The sequence below is a fragment of the Taudactylus pleione genome, unplaced genomic scaffold (genome assembly GCF_031769625.1).
Source record: "Taudactylus pleione unplaced genomic scaffold, aTauple2 ptg000451l, whole genome shotgun sequence".
Classification (NCBI taxonomy): Eukaryota; Metazoa; Chordata; class Amphibia; order Anura; family Myobatrachidae; genus Taudactylus; species Taudactylus pleione.
In genome coordinates, this window is record NW_028284853.1 from 4,109,020 (window position 1) to 4,129,527 (window position 20,508).

General features: G+C 46.6%; 1 protein-coding gene across 1 annotated transcript in view; it reads right to left on the reverse strand.

Moving 5' to 3' along the window:
- PGAP6 (post-GPI attachment to proteins 6) overlaps positions 1-20,508 on the reverse strand; it is a 45,121-nt gene that overhangs the window by 14,447 nt on the left and 10,166 nt on the right. The window contains exons 2-7 of the mRNA XM_088448151.1: positions 19,343-19,520; positions 18,839-19,046; positions 18,082-18,215; positions 17,178-17,446; positions 5,956-6,275; positions 4,132-4,225 (exon numbers count right to left, since the gene is read on the reverse strand). Coding sequence (XP_088304277.1) covers positions 4,132-4,225; positions 5,956-6,275; positions 17,178-17,446; positions 18,082-18,215; positions 18,839-19,046; positions 19,343-19,520 — 1,203 coding nt within the window. The remainder of the gene's footprint in view (positions 1-4,131; positions 4,226-5,955; positions 6,276-17,177; positions 17,447-18,081; positions 18,216-18,838; positions 19,047-19,342; positions 19,521-20,508) is intronic.

A 20,508-nucleotide genomic window follows, 5' to 3' on the forward strand; every position in this document is an offset into this window, starting at 1 on the left:
CTACAAGTGAGAATGATAATAAACAGAAAATTGACAGGCCCAAACAGTGCCCTCTGACCTGTGGTGCCCTGTGCCATGGCACCGGCCGCACTACCCTAGCTACGGCCCTGGCACTGTGTACTAGTGTTCTGATGCCCCTGAATCAAACTGTCTCACAAAATTGTGTAGCCCAAGCAGACTGGTAGAATCCACCCTATAGAAAGCCACCATTACCATTTTAAAACAGAAATCCAGACTTCAAACCCATGTTATGTGGATAGCACAGTAAGCATGGCAACTAGCATGGGCGAGATAATACCTGAGCACTGGATGACATATTTAAAAGTCCATGTTTCAGGAAACATCTCAACAAATTTTCTGAGTACACACAAGCCTCATTGGCTATGAATAATTACGTGAAAGGTTTCCCGATTGGTTCCTTGCACGGTCACATGAATCTGGCTTATTATCTCTCTTACCATTAGGGAATGATGGAAACCACTAGAATCGGGCAGTGCTGACACAGTTCATCTACAGCAGGGGTTCCCAACCACGGTCCTCAAGGTACACTAACAGTCCAGGTTTTAGGGATAGCCATACTTGAGCACAAGTGACTTAATTAGTGCCTCAGTTATTTTGATTTAACCATCTGTGCACAATCATGGATATCACTAAAACCAGAGTGTGCCTTGAGGACCGAGGTTGAGAATCACTGTTCTACAGCAATAGCGTCACTGCCATTAATAAGACACAATAAAAGAGTGAGAAAACCTTATCACTGTTGTAGATTGTGGAGCACGGTCACAGTTATGTGTTTACGTCCATTGCTCCAGCACAATGTAGTAACTGAGTTACTCTAGGCCTTCTTGCCGATAACTTGCCCTATATCTACTGCGGGCTCCAGGATGAATCTCAACTTTAAGACTTCCCAGGTTACAACATAGATCTCTCATTATTATGCAGACCGTCATCAACGAGGGATGGGGAGCATTGAGTAATTGATATATACAAGAGAAATTTACAGGAAGAAAGGAGGAAGACCAACCTCAATGTACCAAAAGGAGAAGTTCTCTGGGGTTGCAGTAACTCATCAGATGTCCCAACAGACATTACAGCAACTCAAATTATTATCATATATCCTCACAGCCATGGACGTAAGGTTAAGTCGGCCTTTGGTCAGATGTTAAGAAAACATGAGAGGTACCAAATACCTATCCCTCATCTGCGATAGCTTTTCCTTCTGATTTGTAAAGTAACGATTTTAAAAATCGTTCAATTGTTCATATCTGAAAGAAAATCTGTGTTCCTGTAACGATGAACGATGCGCATTCCCGTTTGTCAGATAACGATATCGGACATCGGATGTGTTTGCAGTCAGATTTGGTAGATTTTCATACTGTCAAAAATCGTTCGTGGTTGGTAGTTCATGAAATCGTTGGTAAAATCGTTCGTCTGACAGATCTGACCGTGTGTATGCACCTTTAGGGGCTCCTTGGGTAAAAGTTCATAGTAGTCTCCCTCGGTGTATATTGGAAATGAAAAGGAAAAAGAAAACATACTACATATTGTATCGCTGTTTTTCAATCGTCTCTTGATTCATTATACATGGCAGGGAAATTTCGACTATAGGGGTTTAATGGAGCGTACCCTACTCACAAAGAAAACCACCGTGGTAATAGCACAAAAGGTATATTTAACATAGACCATCCCACACCACACGTGTTCTGTACAATATGAGGTACAGCGTACCATTCAATCACTCTACCACAGAATTTTGAAGTCACATCAAGGTATCTTTCATTCTGTGAATATATAAATATGCGTACCGAACTTACGGTTTCAATGTTATGAATTCCACACATCAAGGTATCTTTTAAACTGTTTCTTCAATCAATATAATTCCATTCTCAGACTGGGATGCCAGAAGCGAATGTTGCAGAGAGTGCATCAGACTTTGTAAAGGGAAAATACACCTGCAGAGGATTCTATTGCCAACACAGATCTGTTTATTGTTGTCACCCCTACAGAGTCAGCAGGTCCAACACATAAAGCAGAGCTTTTGTCAGGTCTCAGGACAGCGAGATAAACAAACCTGCCAGGGAGAATGCCATTTCCTGATGGCAGAGCTATCTCTAAGGTGCCAACACACACATCTCCACTGCCTGATAGATGACTGCACTGAGTTAAGAAGAATCACTTAAGCTGGCCACACACATGGCGATCTGCACACGATCAGCCGATGTGTACGATTTCCCTTGAAACTCTCCCCGGCAGCTCTGCACACGATCTGGTGTCCAATCTTCATACGATCTCTCCTGCATCCAGACTAGCGGGGATACGTATCGTGAGTGGGGACTCACAAATTACTCAGGGTTTGGCCATATTTTACACGATCTGTTGTTCCAATGTGTCGGAATCGGCCAGATCGGGTAAAATATCACTATGTGTGTGGCCAGCTTGAGTGGTTGGCTGACCACTAACACATCAACACCAGTGTGCTTATCTGGACCCCATTGCCTAAATCTATAGATTGGCCGGCCTATACCTCCGAGCAGCTGGCTCGTTGAGAACTTGCTCCCGCTATAAGTATCACCGAGCGGTCGATCCACCACAAACACAAACTGGTGTGTTCATTGGCACCACATTACCTAAAGCTACAGCTGGGCTGGCACACACCTTGGAGCAGCTGGCCCACCGAGGGAGTGTACTCCCGCTACCAGGCAGTTGAGGACTGTACCCCACAGACGGCACAGCAGTGAGTGCTCTGTGCAGCCATACAGCTCCGGTATTTGCCATGCATACACGATCGCACGGCACCCTGCATGCAGATTTAATCTACTACTGGGACAAATAACATACCAGCAAGTCCAGCACTCATAGATACCATAGACGGGAGATCTATCCGCAGATCTCCAATATTTCATTTGGCAGTGAAAAGGACGTTCCAGTATACTGGTGCGCTGTGTCCATACAATACTGACACTTGGAAAGTGAGCAACTTCCCATTTTTTTCACATATTACCTCAGAGATGATGGATCTCCGATTTGATTGATGTATAGAGCTTGGAGCAAATTATAAGCACTGAATTTAAATATATTTTATATTACATGATATATACTGTATAAGTGCGTTATTACAATTATATATTTTTATACTAGTGGTGTCTTTTTCAAACCAGCGCTCCATCTATTTTGATTGTATTTCCATATTTAGCAGGTAGCAGATCTTGCTGTTGGGAGCTGCCAGCATAGGCAAATGCAGGGGGGGGGGGGGTTCCATCTGCCTGGAAACCCCCCTCCCCAGCCCACACCATTACCACAATAGAAATAGAAATATAATAGAATTTTACTAGTGCTGCATGTTCTCGGAATGGAGCCCACATCTAAAATAAAAACAAAAAACATTCAGTTCAGGCAGGATGGACCTAGTGCCGCACCTAATGGCTTACTGTGATCGCTGGTCCTCTATATGCTGGAATTATGACATACAATATACTTTGTATGATGCATATTAAAGCTGGATAAGTGGTAATTATGCCAACTTCATGGACTGGCCACACTCGCTCTAAAATCAAGCATTTGGAAACCCCCCCTCTAGAAATCCTGCGTTTGCCACTGGCCAGTTTGAATGAGTTTTTATATACAGTAGATTGGCTGAGAAGCGCACTAGTCTCTTTCTAGGATATCTTGCAAATGTCAATCTAGGTGTTACAGAGCCTATACCTAGGGAGAGCTCATTGACCAGATTAATGGCAGAGTTACATAGGGCATTACGGGTATACTGAGTGCTGGCTGCATAATCATAGAAGGAGCAAATACATGCAATTAGCTTTCTTATGATTGGGAGATCAGCCTCTATATTCCTATTACATCTTTACCCAGTTGTTCTGCGCTTGGGGCATGCCGTCCGTCTATTTCTCCACTGCTTTTTAGGCAATATTTAAGTTTTCCAGTTCCTCAAACCAATAGTAACAGTTTTTGGTGTACCTAAAGCCTCAAAATGACCCAATGTAACTATTTTTAGGCATAAGAGCATATCCATATTGGATCAGCTTGGACTCTAGCACACAGACCTAGGAACATGACATACAGGCATTCGGTAATAACATACTGCAGAGCATTGCTCTGCCTGCCTCCCGGGTCACACTGTACCTGTTGTGCAATTCTGCGTAGAATTCAGGGTAAGAACGGGTGCGGCGGCGCTCAGGCATGCGATCACCGTGGTATTCACATTGCTAACGGCTGTCTGAGACAAAGACACAAGACAGAGAGGACAGATAAGTGTCTTGCAGGCATATTATACTGACACTTCTGTAACATTATCCTTATGTCCAGAGCGTGACAACCTCTGATTCTATTTCTACTACCATGATGCTGGTTGTCCCACCAAGACCTCAGAACTCCGCTCTTCTAAATTTATATAGGGGACCGTATCTTGGCAGCTGCGATACCGGCTGTCGCAGCATCGCTCTGTGTGAAGTACTCAGCATACCCAGTGTGCAAAGCATTAAAGGGGGATGGTTATGGGATGCCAGCACTCGGGATCCCGGCGGTCAGAATCCAGACACTAACCTCCCCACACCCTAAACCTAACCCTCCACTAGTGCCCAACACTAACCCTCCCCCCAATCCGCAGACATTCTGAGCGCTGGAATCCCCGCAGTGTGGATATTGACCGCATCCCTTTAAAAGGACGGACATGTAAATGGTTTAGAGTGCAGGTTCTCAAACTCGGTCCCCAGTACCCCAAATAGTGCATGTTTTTCAGGTCTCCTCACAAGATCACAATTTAAATAATTAGCTCAACCTGTGGATCTTTTAAAATGTGTCAGTGAGTAATGAGTACACCTGTGCACCTGCTGGGTGACCTAGAAAACATGACCTGTGTGGGGTCCTGAGGACCAAGTTTGAGAACCACTGATTTAGAGGAAAATCTGTGCTCCATAAACATAGTGGCCTACTTATCCCTAAGGGGACTGCTATAGGCTCTCATTATAATTATTACATTGTGGACGGCTCTATTGCATGTCATTTGGTGAAATGTAATCTCTAACCTACACTGATGAGCTCTAATAAGAACCAAAAGTCTGTCTGGAGCCAGGACTTTAAATAGTGGTCTATGTCCCATTCTGAACCCCCAAGTGGACAAAGAACTTCCTTAAATGGAAGGGTGTGGTATGACTAGTCAATTTTCAGGAGGACGACAAGTTCTAAATGTTTACAGTCAGAATGTCGACATGAACGTTACATTGGCAACCGATATGTCGACATACAATTAGGTTGTAATGTTCAGAATGTAACATGTCGACACCAGAATGCAGACATTTGTTTGCTTGGTTTTTTTTTTTGCTTATTTTAGCCTAACCCTAAAAATCAACAAAATATAGGTCAACATTCTGGTGTCTATATGCTAAATATCAGCATTCTGAAGTGGTCGTCATTTTAACCATTCAACCTAATTGTATATCGACAATCAGATGTCAACATGCTGCATGTCGACTGTCCGAATGTAGACTAACTGACCAGATACCAAATAGCTGACAGGTAATATAATGTTTTTATTCACATTTATATAGCACAGGAATACGCCATAGCGCTTTCCCGGCCAATCATGGTAAACACAGAGGGAGATTTAAATTGCTGTGAGGTTCCGTGTTGGCATTGGGTAGTATAACCTCATTATCACTTGCGTTACATACCGTAATAGACAGAAGTGTGCCCAGCCATGCATTGCACGTGGCTATAACCGGAGCTACCGGCTAACTGAGTCTCGTCCATAGTGGTTTATTTGAACCGCACATAATAGTGGTTTACCTGCTAGTGGCCTATTTATCATGGGGAAAAAAAACAAAAAAACAACCTCTTTATTATTGGCCCAAATCATACAAATACTGTATGTAGGGGGAACGTGTAATATGGTAAAATAAAAAGAAAAAAGCAGTATTATTCCTACATGACAATGCCAGAAATAATTACCTTGTTCAGCTTTAAATTCACAACCAGCATCCCACCACTGTCCATTTCAGAAGCCAGATTGAGCAGCACCACGCTGGGCAACTGGGCGACCACCGGCACGGACGGGCTGTTTATAGGATGGAATCTCACAGACACCACATCCAGGTCCTCTCTTATCACTGGGTATTTGCGTAGACAGGAGGTGCTGCCCTCGTTTGGCAGAGCAGTGGTATTGCTGGTGGGCTGATTGCCATCTCTTAAAGTGATGTTATCATTGGAAGAGGAGAGGTAGTTTAGGAACGCAAATAGTGTTCTTGATCCTAAAGTTCCCGGCTTACAGACTGCAAAATAAATACATCTGGGTTTAATCGTCATAATGCAGAAACTTTACATAAATAAATTGCTTAGAAATGTAACAAAATCTATATAATGGTTCTTTGGTATACATAGCGCTGGTCCTGCGGCTAAAGGGAATTCAGAAGACTAAATTTATTGCTTTCTATGCATCTTCATGTAGCTATTACCAGCACAATGCTGTATCTTCTGATCTATTTACAATGCTCTTCAGCCATGTATTTATATAATCCGGCACAGAGGTTTGTTTTGTTGCCCTGAGACACAACACAGCTCTGTACACGCTCCTTACACTGGACACAATGGAGGTAACGCCGAAATAAACAAATGCATGCGGATATAAATACTTGGGGGTCAAGTTGGGTTCTGCGAGCAGTTTACACAGGGAACTTGCACCACACATGAAATTAACAATCCTATGCCAAACGCGCAATTATTTTCTACATGAAATTTGTGGAATTTTTGTGCACACACACGAAACAGAAGGGAAAAATCCTATTCTTAAAATATCAGGAGTTGCTTCTTGGACACCCCTCCCTTGACTAATTAGGCAATTAGATTAACGGCCAATAATAACCTGTCATTATTGTGGTTAATAGAAATGGCATCAAATTAGCCCAAAATCAATTTTTTCATAGATTAGGCACCCCCCCCCCACATTAAAAAGGATTTAAAAAAAAAAAAAAAAAAAATTTGTTTTTACGGCATTTTATTTTTTTTAAAAAGGGGCCTCAAATTACCACAAAATCACCTTCTCTACTTTTTTCTGCATTATTCGTTTAATTAATTTGTTATTAAAATATGAGATATGGTAAGAACTTACCCTTGTTATCTCTATTTCTACGAAGTCCATAGGGTTCCACAGGATACCTTGGGGTATAGGTGTGACGTCAGTCGCAGGGCACCAAAGAGTTAAGCTTTCAGCCTCCCAGGATGCACTAGGTCCCCCTCCTATACCCCGCCCCCGGGCCAAGGCACCTCAGTTAGTTACCAAGCCATAGGCCGGAGGAGGAGAAGGAAGAGAGAGAACAAAGATCTGGACACATACAAGAATCACATTCTCACCAGAGGGAGACGGAAAACCGGTGACCAGAGCAAAGCCCATCTGCAGCACAGGTGCGACAGGGCGGGAGTCCTGTGGAACCCTATGGACTTCGTAGAAATAGAGATAACAAGGGTAAGTTCTTACCATATCTCATATTTTCTACTTCAGGGTCCATAGGGTATCCACAGGATACCTTGGGGATGTCCCAAAGCAGTATCCTTTAAGGGTGGGGACGCTCCTGTGCAGAAAGGAGAATCCGCCGCCCGAAGGAAGCATCCTGAGAGGCGAAGGTGTCAAACCTGTAATACCTCACGAAGGTATGGACAGAAGACCACGTAGCAGCCTTGCAGATCTGAACTGCCGAGGCACCACGTCGAGCTGCCCACGAAGGACCCACAGACCTAGTGGAATGAGCCTTCAGAGAAGGAGGGACCGGTAGGCCTTCATGAAGATAAGCTTCAGAAATAGCCATACGGATCCAGGCTGCCAAAGTTTGCTTTGAAGCAGGCCAACCCTTTTTACGGAAGCCATAGAGGACAAACAAAGCGTCCGACTTCCTAAACGAAGAAGTGCGGTCAACATAAGTCCTTAAGGCCCGCACAACATCCAAAGAGGCCTCACCCACGGAAAGACCCGGTGAGTTAAAGGCCGGAACAACTATTTCCTCGTTAACATGAAACTGGGAAACAACTTTGGGAAGAAACTCGGGCCGAGTGCGGAGCACTGCCCTGTTCCCATGAAAAACCAAGAAAGGGGGTCTACAAGAAAGAGCCCCTAACTCAGAAACACGTCTGGCCGAAGCAATGGCCAGAAAGAAAACAGCCTTAGCTGTTAGCCATTTAATATCCACTGAGCCCAGTGGTTCAAACGGCGGTCCTTGGAGAGCCCTCAGGACCACAGCCAAATCCCAAGGCGCCACAGGTGGAACAAAGGGCGGCTGAATACGGAGAACACCTTGCATAAAGGTGCGCACATCCGAGATTGTAGCAATCCTACGGTGAAACCAGACAGATAGGGCCGAAACCTGTACCTTCAAAGAAGCAAGGCGAAGCCCATGATCTAGTCCCGCTTGCAGGAAGGCGAGAATCCGAGACAGACGAAACTCCCGCGGTGCATAACCTCTCGGTCGACACCACTGGAAGAACTTATGCCACACGCGATGGTATATCCTCACGGAAGACGGTTTCCGAGCTCGTAACATGGTACGCACCACAGAGCTGGAAAACCCCCGGGACCTCAGCATGGCCATCTCAACAGCCACGCCGTCAAAGACAGCCGAGTCAGGTCCGGGTGAAGGCAAGGACCCTGAGACAGAAGGTCCGGTCGTAGCGGCAACCGCAGAGGACTGTCCACGGACAGACCCTGAAGGTCTGAGAACCAGTGCCGTCTGGGCCACGCGGGAGCTATCAACAGGAGCGTCCCTCCTTCCTGTTTGAATTTCCGGATTACCCATGGAAGAAGGGAGACCGGAGGGAACAGGTATGCGAACCTGAACGTCCACCAGACGGACAGAGCATCCACCAGAGACGCCCCTTCGTCTCTTGTGCGAGACCCGTACACCGGCAACTTGTTGTTGTGCCGGGACGCCATGAGGTAGATTTCTGGAAGACCCCACCTGTCCACCAGTAGTTGAAAAACGTCCGGGTGCAGGGACTATTCCCCTGGATGAACGTCCTGGCGACTTAGAAAGTCCGCCTCCCAATTTAGCACTCCCGGGATGAAGACCGCTGATATGGCCGGAAGATTGCGCTGCGCCCAAACCAGGATCCGAGAGACCTCTACGAGAGCCGCCCGACTGCGAGTTCCTCCTTGCCTGTTTATGTAGGCCACTGTGGTAGCATTGTCCGACTGGACCTGCACCGGGTGACCCTGGAGAAACCGCTGTGCCTGCAGGAGAGCATTGAAGACCGCACGGAGTTCCAAGATATTTATTGGAAACTCCGCTTCTGTCGGCGTCCACCTGCCCTGGAACAAGTGTGGACCCGAAACTGCTCCCCAGCCCCGAAGACTGGCGTCCGTTGTCAACAGGACCCAATTTGGAACCCAGAACGGACATCCCTTGTTGAGGTGGGTCGTCTTTAACCACCACGCAAGGGACAGGCGAACCTCCGGGGTGAGCACAATCGTCTGGAACTTCAGAGACTGAGGCAGCCCGTTCCACTTGGACAGGATCAGGTGCTGCAGAGGTCTGGAGTGAAACTGGGCGTATTCCACCATGTCGAACACCGACACCATGGAGCCCAGTAACCTCATCGCCGAGTGTAAGGACACCCGGCGGCTGTGCAGACAACTGCGCACCCTTGACTGTAAAGCAGAGATCTTGTCCTCCGTCACGAAGATCCTTTGCTGTCCCGAGTCCAATAAGGCTCCAAGATGCAGAATCCTCCGAGACGGGATTAGAGTGGACTTCTGCCAGTTGATTAGCCAGCCGTGCCGTTGCAGCAGTGCAATGGTCAGGTCCAAGTGGTGTAACAGGAGCTCTGGAGATCCTGCCACCAATAACAGGTCGTCCAAGTACGGCAACATGCGGACTCCTTGCAGCCGCAGAGAAGCCGCCATGACCGCCATCACCTTGGTGAAAACACGTGGTGCTGTCGCCAGGCCAAAAGGTAACGCCCGAAACTGGAAGTGGTCGCTGCGGATTGCAAACCGAAGGAACTCTTGATGGCGCAAAAGAATAAGGACATGCAGGTAAGCGTCCTGTATGTCCAATGACACCATGTAGTCCCCAGGTTCCAGCGCCAGAATGATGGACCGTAGGATCTCCATCCGAAACTTCGGGACCCGCAAAGACTTGTTGAGTGCTTTGAGGTTGAGAATCGGACGATATGACCCATTGGGTTTCTGTACCAAAAATGGATTTAAATAGAAACCCTGGCCCCTCTGGGAGAATGGAACAGACACTATAACTCCAGCCTGGAGCATAGTGTGCAATACCTTCCGCAGCTCCATAGCCTTGTTCCGGTCTGATGGTAGACCCGTGGTGAAGAATCGAGCCGGGGGTCTGTGCCGGAAGGAGAGGGCGTACCCGTGGGAGACCACCTCCAGAACCCAAGTGTCTGTCGTAGTGAACGACCAACACCGGGAGAACTGCAGCAGGCAGTCCGGGTATCCCCTTGGGGGATACCCGGACCGTCAGGCCGCAGGCTTGTCATCTGGCTTGGGGGCCGGACGTCTGGTACTCCATGCCTGTTTCCGGGGCTTGACCGATTTCTTAGGGCCAGCCTGTCGAGGAAAAGACTGTGGTTTGGGCCTGCCCTGGGCCCTAGATGACCGAAAGGACGATGGTCCAGAACCAGAAGGAGCAGCGGCCGACGGAAGACAAGCAGATTTGGCTGCCGCCAGCGTGGCCACAATCTTATCCAGATCCGGACCGAAGAGAACTTCTCCGGTAAACGGCAACGCTTCCAGACCTTTCTTGGAATCTGCGTCCGCCTTCCAGGATCGCAGCCACAAGGTGCGACGAGCAGCTACCGCTGCTGAAGAAATTCTAGACACCAGAGTACCAATGTCTAGAGCCGCCTCGTTGATGTAGGTGGCCGAATCACGGAGATTGCCAATCAACTCCGCCTGTTCGGCCGGACAGTCGGATTCAAAAGAAGCCTCTAATGAATCCGCCCAGCGCTCCATCGCTCTGGCAACCCAGCAAATGGCCATAGCCGGCCGTGCTGCCCCCCCTGCAAGGGAATAAGCGGACTTCAGGCAGATTTCTACCTTGCGGTCCGTAGCATCCTTAAGGGAGGACATGGATGGCATCGGCAATGTGGCACTACGGACAAGACGGGTCACGTGAGAATCCACCTGTGGAGGGGATTCACACTTAGCAAAATAATTATCCGCGAACGGATAAGCCACCGCCAGGCGTCTCTGCGGCTGGTATCTTTTGCCAGGTTGTTTCCACGCCTCCTCTAAATGGTCCACCAACTGACCCGAAAGAGGAAAGACTGTGGCATCGCCCTTCACATCTTTGAAAAAGGCATACTTAGATTTAGCCGCTGGGAGAACTTCGTCCTCAATCACCAAGGCTGTGCGGACCGCCCGAATAAGTCCAGGAATATATACTTTGGACTTAGCATCAGCTTAGTATGGAGAGGTTCCTGATCGTAAGGATCCAGAATCTCCCCATCATCAGACGTCCCTTCGTCATCCTCATAAGGAGCGGACAGAGACGCCACCGGCCTTTTATGAGGCCTCATCACAGACTCCCCTTGCAACACATCCGATAAGTGCTGTACAGAACTCGTCAGGGAGTTAACCCACGCTGGCTCCTGAGAACCCGGGAGCGGGGAAATAGGGAGACTGTGGGGTACCACCAATTGTCGTGGGAACCCCTGCATGGGTGACGACACCACAGACTGCTGGGACAAACCCATCGGAGTAAACGCGGGCTGCGGAGCTAACTGGCCCACTAAAGCTGTTAACGCCTGAGCGAAACAAGCCCAGGGCGGCTCCTGTACCGGTGCTGTAACCGTAATAGGCCGCGCCATGGACAAACACTGCCGGCAAAGGCCCTCCGCGCTACCCTCCCCCTCCGCTAACGGTACTTTGCACGTGGTACACTGTAGCCGGAGGGGAAAATCACTTTCAGACATGATGGCACCACGTATGTGACCTCTCTCACCAATTAAATATTAAATAGGCGAGAGACCACCCTGCAGCACCGCACCGCAAGGGCTTTAGCAGAAAGAACAGGGACAGTAATAAAGCTGACAGTTTAGAGAAGAAAAGTTACAGGCAGCGCTAGCACAGTCACATACAATGCAGAGAAATAACAATTTCTGCACTAACAGCGCTGATCACTCAACTACACAGACACAGGGCCTGGTAGGACACAGCGCTGCATACACAGACCTGAGCCACAGCGGAGGAGAGGTATGCGGGGGGACCCAGACCACGATGCTTCCTTCCAGACTTCCAGCAGCGTTCACCATGCGTTGCAGAGAAGATGGCCGCCGAGGAGCAGAGAGAAGCTGGCCTGGGGGAGGAGCGCTGACACAGGGCCAGTCAGCACAGTGCAGAGAGGGCTGTGTGCAGCGGGGGAGGCGCCGGCTGTGAGACAGGGAAGGCGCGCTCCCCTGGCATGTATTTAACCCCTGGGACGCCGCAGCGCTACCGCTCTGCTGCGGTCCGCTGTCCCAGGGGGTAGTGGAAAGCACAGGTTCAGTACCTGCCTCCACGCTGCAGCCAGTCCCCAGGGAGCCCCCTGCCTGGGGACTTAGGACCATGTGACCAGCGGGGACCCACCGCGGGACCCCGCTGCTTACCTTTGTCCCCCTTGGATCCGGCCATGGTCCGGAACATCTGGGGTCACCGCTAGCTGTGACCCCAGATGCTCACCAGCATCCCCGGATCGGTACCGGCGTTCTGGTACCGGCGGGGGTGTAGGGAAGACAGCATGGACATCAGGACTGACTGTCCATGCTGTACATCCAGATGTGCAGCCACAGCTGCACTGAAGAAAGCTTCAGGGGCTCTTCTAGCCCCCACTCCGACAGGTGCACCCGACGCCGGCCGGGCACCAAACTAAACTGAGGTGCCTTGGCCCGGGGGCGGGGTATAGGAGGGGGACCTAGTGCATCCTGGGAGGCTGAAAGCTTAACTCTTTGGTGCCCTGCGACTGACGTCACGCCTATACCCCAAGGTATCCTGTGGATACCCTATGGACCCTGAAGTAGAAATGAAAAAAAGTTTGTTTTTAATCATCATTTTTTGTTTCTTTTTAAAAATGCACAATTCAGGCATTTGATACTGTTTAAAAACCTCCGGTACTTTCCTTATGGCCACTAACAGCCTTCTATATGATTTTGCTAACAAAATTGTCAGTTTTTTGGGGTCCAGGATGGTCTCCCCACTTTTTCATTCCCTTCTCCCAAGCAACATTTTGTAAAAAACTCACACACACTCTGGACCTCATTCAGAGTCGATCGCCTGCTGCAAGTGATCGCTCTGAATGAGGGCGGCCGCTTACTTTTTGAAGTGCCGCTTCCTGGTCGATCGCTAGGCTGTGGGTTACTACCCACAGCTCTTGCTATCGACCAGGGTGATAGTCGCGATAACCATTGGGGCTTGCGACGAGACCCTAAGGGTGGGTCTCGTCAACCGCAAGCCCCAGGGAGCTTCCTGCTCTGATCGAGCAGGAAGCTCCCCACTGACGTCATTGCTGAGGTCAGTGGGGCCGCCCCCAAACGGCAAGTGTTCTGACAGGAACGCCTCCGTTTGGCCGGCCACGCCCCCTGCCCGCCTCCCGTCACTCACCATCGACAGCTCGCCCCCTTTGGTGCGAGACCCGTAGTGACGGAGCGCCCGTCGCTAGCCACGTCTCGCGCATGCGCACGTCGGAGCTGGCTCCGACGTGCGCATGCCCAGTGGGGAACATTGACCCGGTTGCGAGCGCTCAGCGCTTGCGACCGGGTCTGAATGACCCTCTCTGCGATTATCACGAATAGTCATTTCTTATTGAATCTGGCATTTCTCAGGAGGGCACATTTTTGAGAGGTTTGATATAAATGGATGTGGGGTGATCTGAGGAGTATTACTGAGACATTTGGGGTGGCCTAAGGGCATTGATGGGGGGCAGGTGGGGTGGTCAAACAGTAAAGACTTTAAATATTACATTAAATATTATGCTACACTTTAGTGCCGCCTATTTATAATACACCACACAGCAACCTCATCACGTCCAAAATTTTGCCCTTCAGAATCAAAATGGCCTTCCTCAAAGATCAGCGCCCTACCCTAAATAATCTGAGAGAATAAATAATTTCCATATATTGAGGAACTTAATTTACTCTTTGTACACTGATAATATCTACCAGCAGAAAATTCTGTTCACAGTTTAATTGAAAAAAAAAAAAAAAAAAACATTGGCGTGAGTTGGGATTAATCTCAGACCTAGAAAACATATGACCACACATACAATCAGGAGAGCTCATGTCATTTAGTGGGGCACGTTGCCAAAAACGATGATGATGATGATGATGATTGTGGCTGCACCCATTGAATAAACTCTGAGAACGGATATAAGTTACTGCAGCATAAAACACCCATCACTGCCAAATAGATCACCAGGCGCCTCTACGTATTAGATTGTGGAGTTCATTGTTTAGGTGCATTTGATGAGGGTGAGATCACCTACTGTATTTGCCCTTTGAAACTGGTTAGACACAGACGTGCAAGAGATAAACTGAGTGGGGCCAAGACAACCTGTAGCCAGAGTTTTAGAAAGTTAAGAGCAGCACAGAGTGTTTCAGATCAACTAACTCTTGACAGACGCAATGGACATGTAACCGTGCAGCACCTAACTATTAGCGATACGTGTCCTAGCATATGGGTGCAGAAAAAAAAACTGTGGTGTCACATGTAAAACACAGGCAGCCATTTTAGGTCATCAGTTTCAAGGATTATTCAGCCTGCCAACAAAAAGAGCCAGGTGAGGCAGCCATTTCAGGTGCACTACATAGGATTACACTGGGAAGAATACAAAAAGCCTTGAAGAGATGACACATAATGGGGGGAGATAAAAACGCTAGGCGAGATCTATGCAGAATACACGATTCTGACAATTTTGCAATGGAGTGTACCAGGCGAGGCAGCCATCTTGGGACGTACTACATAGGTTACAGTGTGCGAGACAGAACTTTTTAGTATTTCTTACCCCAAAGAAATGTAACAGTCTAGTACTCCAGAGTATTAAGATTCTAAACGTGTACAGTGCACAAGGTCTGATGGAGCTCACAGACTCAAACAGGAATACATTTGCATTTTAGAAGCCTTCATCGCTTAATGCAGTGACCGATTACTGTAGAGTTATCGGGGGGAGAACTGAATCAGCTCTCCCCGCCAAGACAGATCTCCCCATGGTTGGAGGAAATACAATATTAAACACTATCTATACACCAATCAGGGACCCGAATAAAGCATTTGCCAGGCACTGTGTTAGAACCGGACTGAACCCATTCACCTACAATATGGTCCTGTGCTCAACCTGGAACCAGCTGTTTATTAACATCTGCTCAGACATCATTAAACCCTGACGTTTATATAAGATTATCAGCCGAGAAGTGGGCAAGGATCACTGGAGGCAAAGCTGTGATAGGCCTGCTGGGTCTACAGCACAAATGAAGCAGGCGATGGTCTCCAGGCTTGCATCCTGTTACGTATCCTGCAGTACGTCCTGAAGAAAATGGAGCGGTTTGTGCATCCTCACAGGGAATGACAGGAACAGGTCATACCATATTTAGTAAGATATTGGAACTCTATAAATGAGCATCAGCTCAGGGAGCCTCCCGATGACCCCAGCACTTAGGTATGTGTGTTTACACTGCCGGAGCTTGAAGATCTGCTCGGCAGCTTTATACCCTGCTTGGTGGGAATGATTTGTTAAGCCGAGGATAAAAGAAAAATCCACGGATGACTTCTACGATGTCAAAAAGACAATATTTTTCCTGGCAGCATCCACAGGCCGAGGCCGTGCTCCCAAGTTACCAGCGTATGGCTGACACAATGCAGGTAGGTTACAGAGCTCCATCTATATTTTACCATGGGCCTGAGGGCCAAATCCCATACTGATAATAAACCCTAATTTGCATACTAAACTTAACCATGTTGATCGTGAATAATAAAACTCAAAAATGTAATTCTAGCTAAAAGGAACAATAATGTGTACTTTCCCCCACCATTATCATCATCATCATCCTCCATTATTTATATGGGGCCACAAGGGTTCCGCATTGCCGTACACAGTACATAAACAGTTGAACAGAACAAGAAAACAGTGACATACAGTACATGGTATATAAACATTGGAGTATAGAGTAGATAACAATATAAGTAAAAAGGAAGGAAAAACACATGAGGGAAGAGGGCCCTGCTCGTGAGAGCTTACATTCTAAAAGGGGAGGGGCAGACAGACAGGGGTGACACAGATGGGGTAGACAATTAGCATGGGACAGAGGGTTAGGATGACAGATGGGTGGATTCCTATTTTAGAGTATGTGAGGAAGTCATTTGGAGTAAGATTTATGCCACTGACATTCTACTTTACGTGACAGATATTGTAGGTGTTTGTGGAAAGCCATGGTTGTTATTTCAGTTTACGTGAAGTTTGATGGGTAGCTGGAGCCACTTCATCAAGGGCTATTTAAAGAGTTTGGGTAAGGTGTGAGCCAGCAGTCTCAGGTAACTGTGGAAATTGGTGAAAGTATTTGTTGTAAAGAGATGTTCAGATGTAAAATATTGATAAGTTGTGATCGAGTGTGGATGCCATAAGGCGCATTTATTGATTTGGAGGGTGATGGGAGACACAGGAGGTTTGCAGGATATTTATTACATAGTAAATCCGCTGTATGTGTGTGGGGCCTGGATTTGGTGATATGTCAGCGGCTAATAAAAGCAGGAGGATAGAGAAGTAGATATAGTTACTTTACAAATCACATCTAAGCAGCTGTCTCATCATACAGCGACCGGGATCTCAACTGGACAATTACTGTGATGTGTAGAAGAACCCAAGGAGCCTAACGTGCAGATATACATGCAAGCTGAACTCTGATTGGATGGCTGCAGCAGTCAAGGGTGTATCTCTATCCTTAATCTACCAGTGTATGAAAAACCATTAAAAAGACAACACAGATATTGTAAACGCCATAAAATGTAATGGACAGCTCTGTGACACTATGCCAAGGTAGAACGCACAGTATATTTATGTAATCACTGCCCTAAACGGCTCCCGCTAAGGAAAATACGACACAACTATATCATAAGCTGAATGTAGAACATTAATATTTAAATACCATTCTCTGGTTTTTCACTACTGTATCTGAAAGTGCGGTAGGGACAATTAACTTACCCGAGATGTTGTAAAGAAGTTCAAAGGCCACACTGGAGTTAGTCTCCTGGGGCATCTCGACGATGACATTCAGCCACTTCTCCCATGGTGGAGAGTGCAGACGGAGGCTGCAGTCGGAATCCTCGCTGCAGTTGACCTGCTGGGGAGTGGAGTCCAGCTGGGTGACTGACCCGATCGTAACCATTAGGGGGCAGACACTTTTCGTGTCATTGGAAGTGCATTTCAGCAGTTGAAGCTGCAGGTCCAGGGTATATTCAGGCACATAGAGTCTGTTAACCAAATAAACATACCAAATCAATGGACTATTTAAAAGAGAGATGGTCACATCAGAATATACTGCTTGTCCCGCGCATGAGCCTCTGTCAGTATTGAACTACAGACCCCAAGCAGAAAGGATTGATGTCGGCCTGGGTGTGAAGCACAGATAATGGAACTGCACACTCAAAGGTTTGGCAAATACAGACTACAAGAAGGGCTTGGTCTAGATGACCATAGACAGAGAATTTGCTCACGCCACAATCCCAAAAACATCATACCAGCGTTTGGATCATTGTTCCTGCTGTTCAGACAAGCAACAGTCATATGGCCCAAACAAGCCATTTCTTCAATTACCACAATGATTTCCAGAGCAGCCCAATTCCCTGCATACAGACATGAGCACGCCCTTTAAATGGCCTAGTGAAGGAACCCAAAGAGACAACACGCTGACTGGAAAAAGCGGTGTAGTCTGGTGCTAATTACATATTTAATATTACGTAAAAACTACTAAGCTGCTAATTACTAGAGTAGAAAGGACATGACCTATAATAAACACAGACATACAGTATTTACATTTCACTTTCACTCCCTTATAAAAAGAGATCTTCTCATTAGCTCATTACACGAATTAGAGAAGTATCATTACTTGAAACGCGCCAGCTTCCTTATTGGCTGTAAGACGTGCTGTAAGGGCGAATCGGCTTGTAGGATTGGCACATCCACTTCCCGGAGAACAAATAGCTCTGGCTGGAAAATGTACGTACACGACGCTGTGAGACCCTGAACGGGGGGGAGAAATAAAAATATAATGTATGTAGAAAATAATCCAAATGTTATTATTTTTCATATTTATGTTGCATTTTTACCAGCGCTAAAACCAAGTGTGTCCGTTTCCAGTATCACAGGCACAGTTCACAGATTAAGGTTTGCGAGAGGCCAGGAATTTACTGAACAACCAAATTGACTGATCTATAAGAGACAGCCGCTGGCCTAAGGTATTTTCTAACATCTGTCAATTCATATACTGAGCTTGTGTGTAACAATCGGCATAACAGCTTACTCTCAATGCATTTCATCCCGAGAGAAAACTTTTTAAAAAAAGAAAAAGAGGATTTTACTTTAATATAATAGAAGTTCTAAAGAAGATGTTTAACTATAAATTTGAACAGAATGCTGCAAATAGCACTTTTACAGCTCACTGGAAGCACCCCCTTTGTTTGGGATATTGAAAGAGGGGGGAGCCAGGTACCCTTCTATAAGCACTAGTCTTGCTCTTTTATAGGGTTAGCGAATTTATTGCAACTCCAGATATCAATCAGTATTGAGTGTATTGTCATATATTTACATATATAATACAAACACACACATTTTTTTTCTTTATACATAAGGAGCCCTGGACTGACCTGGATTTCAATTTTTTCAGTGTCCTTCGGCAGGTGGACAGCAATAAACCAGTCTCCCGGGGTGGGATTGGTCACGTTCAGGTATAAGCTACTCTGTGTAGAATTTCTAAACATTATTGTCTTGGTAAAGGACAGTGGGACACTGGTGTTTGCGGCGAACTTGTAGTTCAAGGGATTTACTACCGGTGGGGCTCCGTAACGAAAATGTCTGTAAAATAATAACATAAAAAAACAATTACGATGTGTGCAACTATTCATAATTAACCCTAAGATTGACCTAGAAGGGGTCCGCAGTGCCTTGCAAATTACATAACCGAAAATAGTGCCAAAAAAACTTAGAATAAAAACACTGCAGAACATAGGATAAAAGCTTTATAAATAAACATTGCAGCCTATGCCGAACATAATACCCACAAGAGCATCGCCGGCTGAGCCCAAAGGCTCGGTGCTGCTGTTTGTAATGGGGAGGAGATGACGGCATAGGTCAGGTATGGACGAACTTACATGGTGACCTCCACATTGCCGCACCCATCTCCTCTTCCATGCGAGGCCTGCAGGAACCACCTGAGCAGCACAGCGTCTGCGGGCACATGGAACTGGTACAATCGCACATTCCCGTACCAACTGTAAAAAGACAATCGCTGGGGACTTTGAGAGAAGATCTCGGATACATAAGACAGATCTGTAAGGAGAAGAGACAAGTCTTCTTAAAGTAACATTAACCTGTTTTTTTTCTGTGTTTCATTGTAACTAGCTCAAGAATGTATGTACCAAACATAGGATTAGGTTACCCCTCCCTACACCTGTACAGGGTATGAGATAGGAGGGTTTTGTCTGCTACCTCTTTATGTGCTCTGTCAATATAGTATCTGACCTGCAAATATACCAACATTCTGCATTGTTCCTTGGGTGGTTGGGGGGAAATCACATGGGTAAACAATGGGTGCACTATAAGTACAACTAACATCACAGAAAATGGGATAAAAAAAGTAAATAAGCAAAATAAAGACAAGAAGCTGCTAATGGGCACACAGAGAATGATAACCGTTTGGCACACAGTAGTACATGAGCTTTGTTTGATCCTGTACTATAAACAAGTGTCAGTAACTACATAAAGCAGGCTCAGCAGACATGCAGAGAGACAACATGGCACCGGCCATCTACAATAGCCTGACACTTATCTCACAATGGTTCCCGACTGTCAGGTGGATTGATAAACGTTTGCCTTGTGCTGCAATTAAAAAAAGCCCAGGAACATCAATTAATCTGTAAAGGTTGCTTTCCAAAGAACTGTAAGAAGCCATCTTAAGCTGGGAACACACTAGACAATAAGTCGATTTTAGACGAATTGAAATGAAAAATCCTCAGCATTGTCTAGTGCAGTCATGCCAAACTCAAAATGCCAACCGGGCCGAATATTCAAGGTATAATTGTGCGGGCCGCAAGAAAAAAAAAAAAAGAAAAAAAGTCTTATATGCAATTTTGAAAGGTTTATTATTAATGAAAACGAATATAGTGCCCCCTGTAGTAGTGCCCCCTCTATTCGAGCCCCTTATGTAATGCCATTGTAGTAGTGCCCCTTATGCAATGCCCCATGTATAAGAGCTCCTTATGCAATGCCACAGTAGTTGTGCCCATTATGCAATGCTTTCTGTATAAGAGCTCCTTAT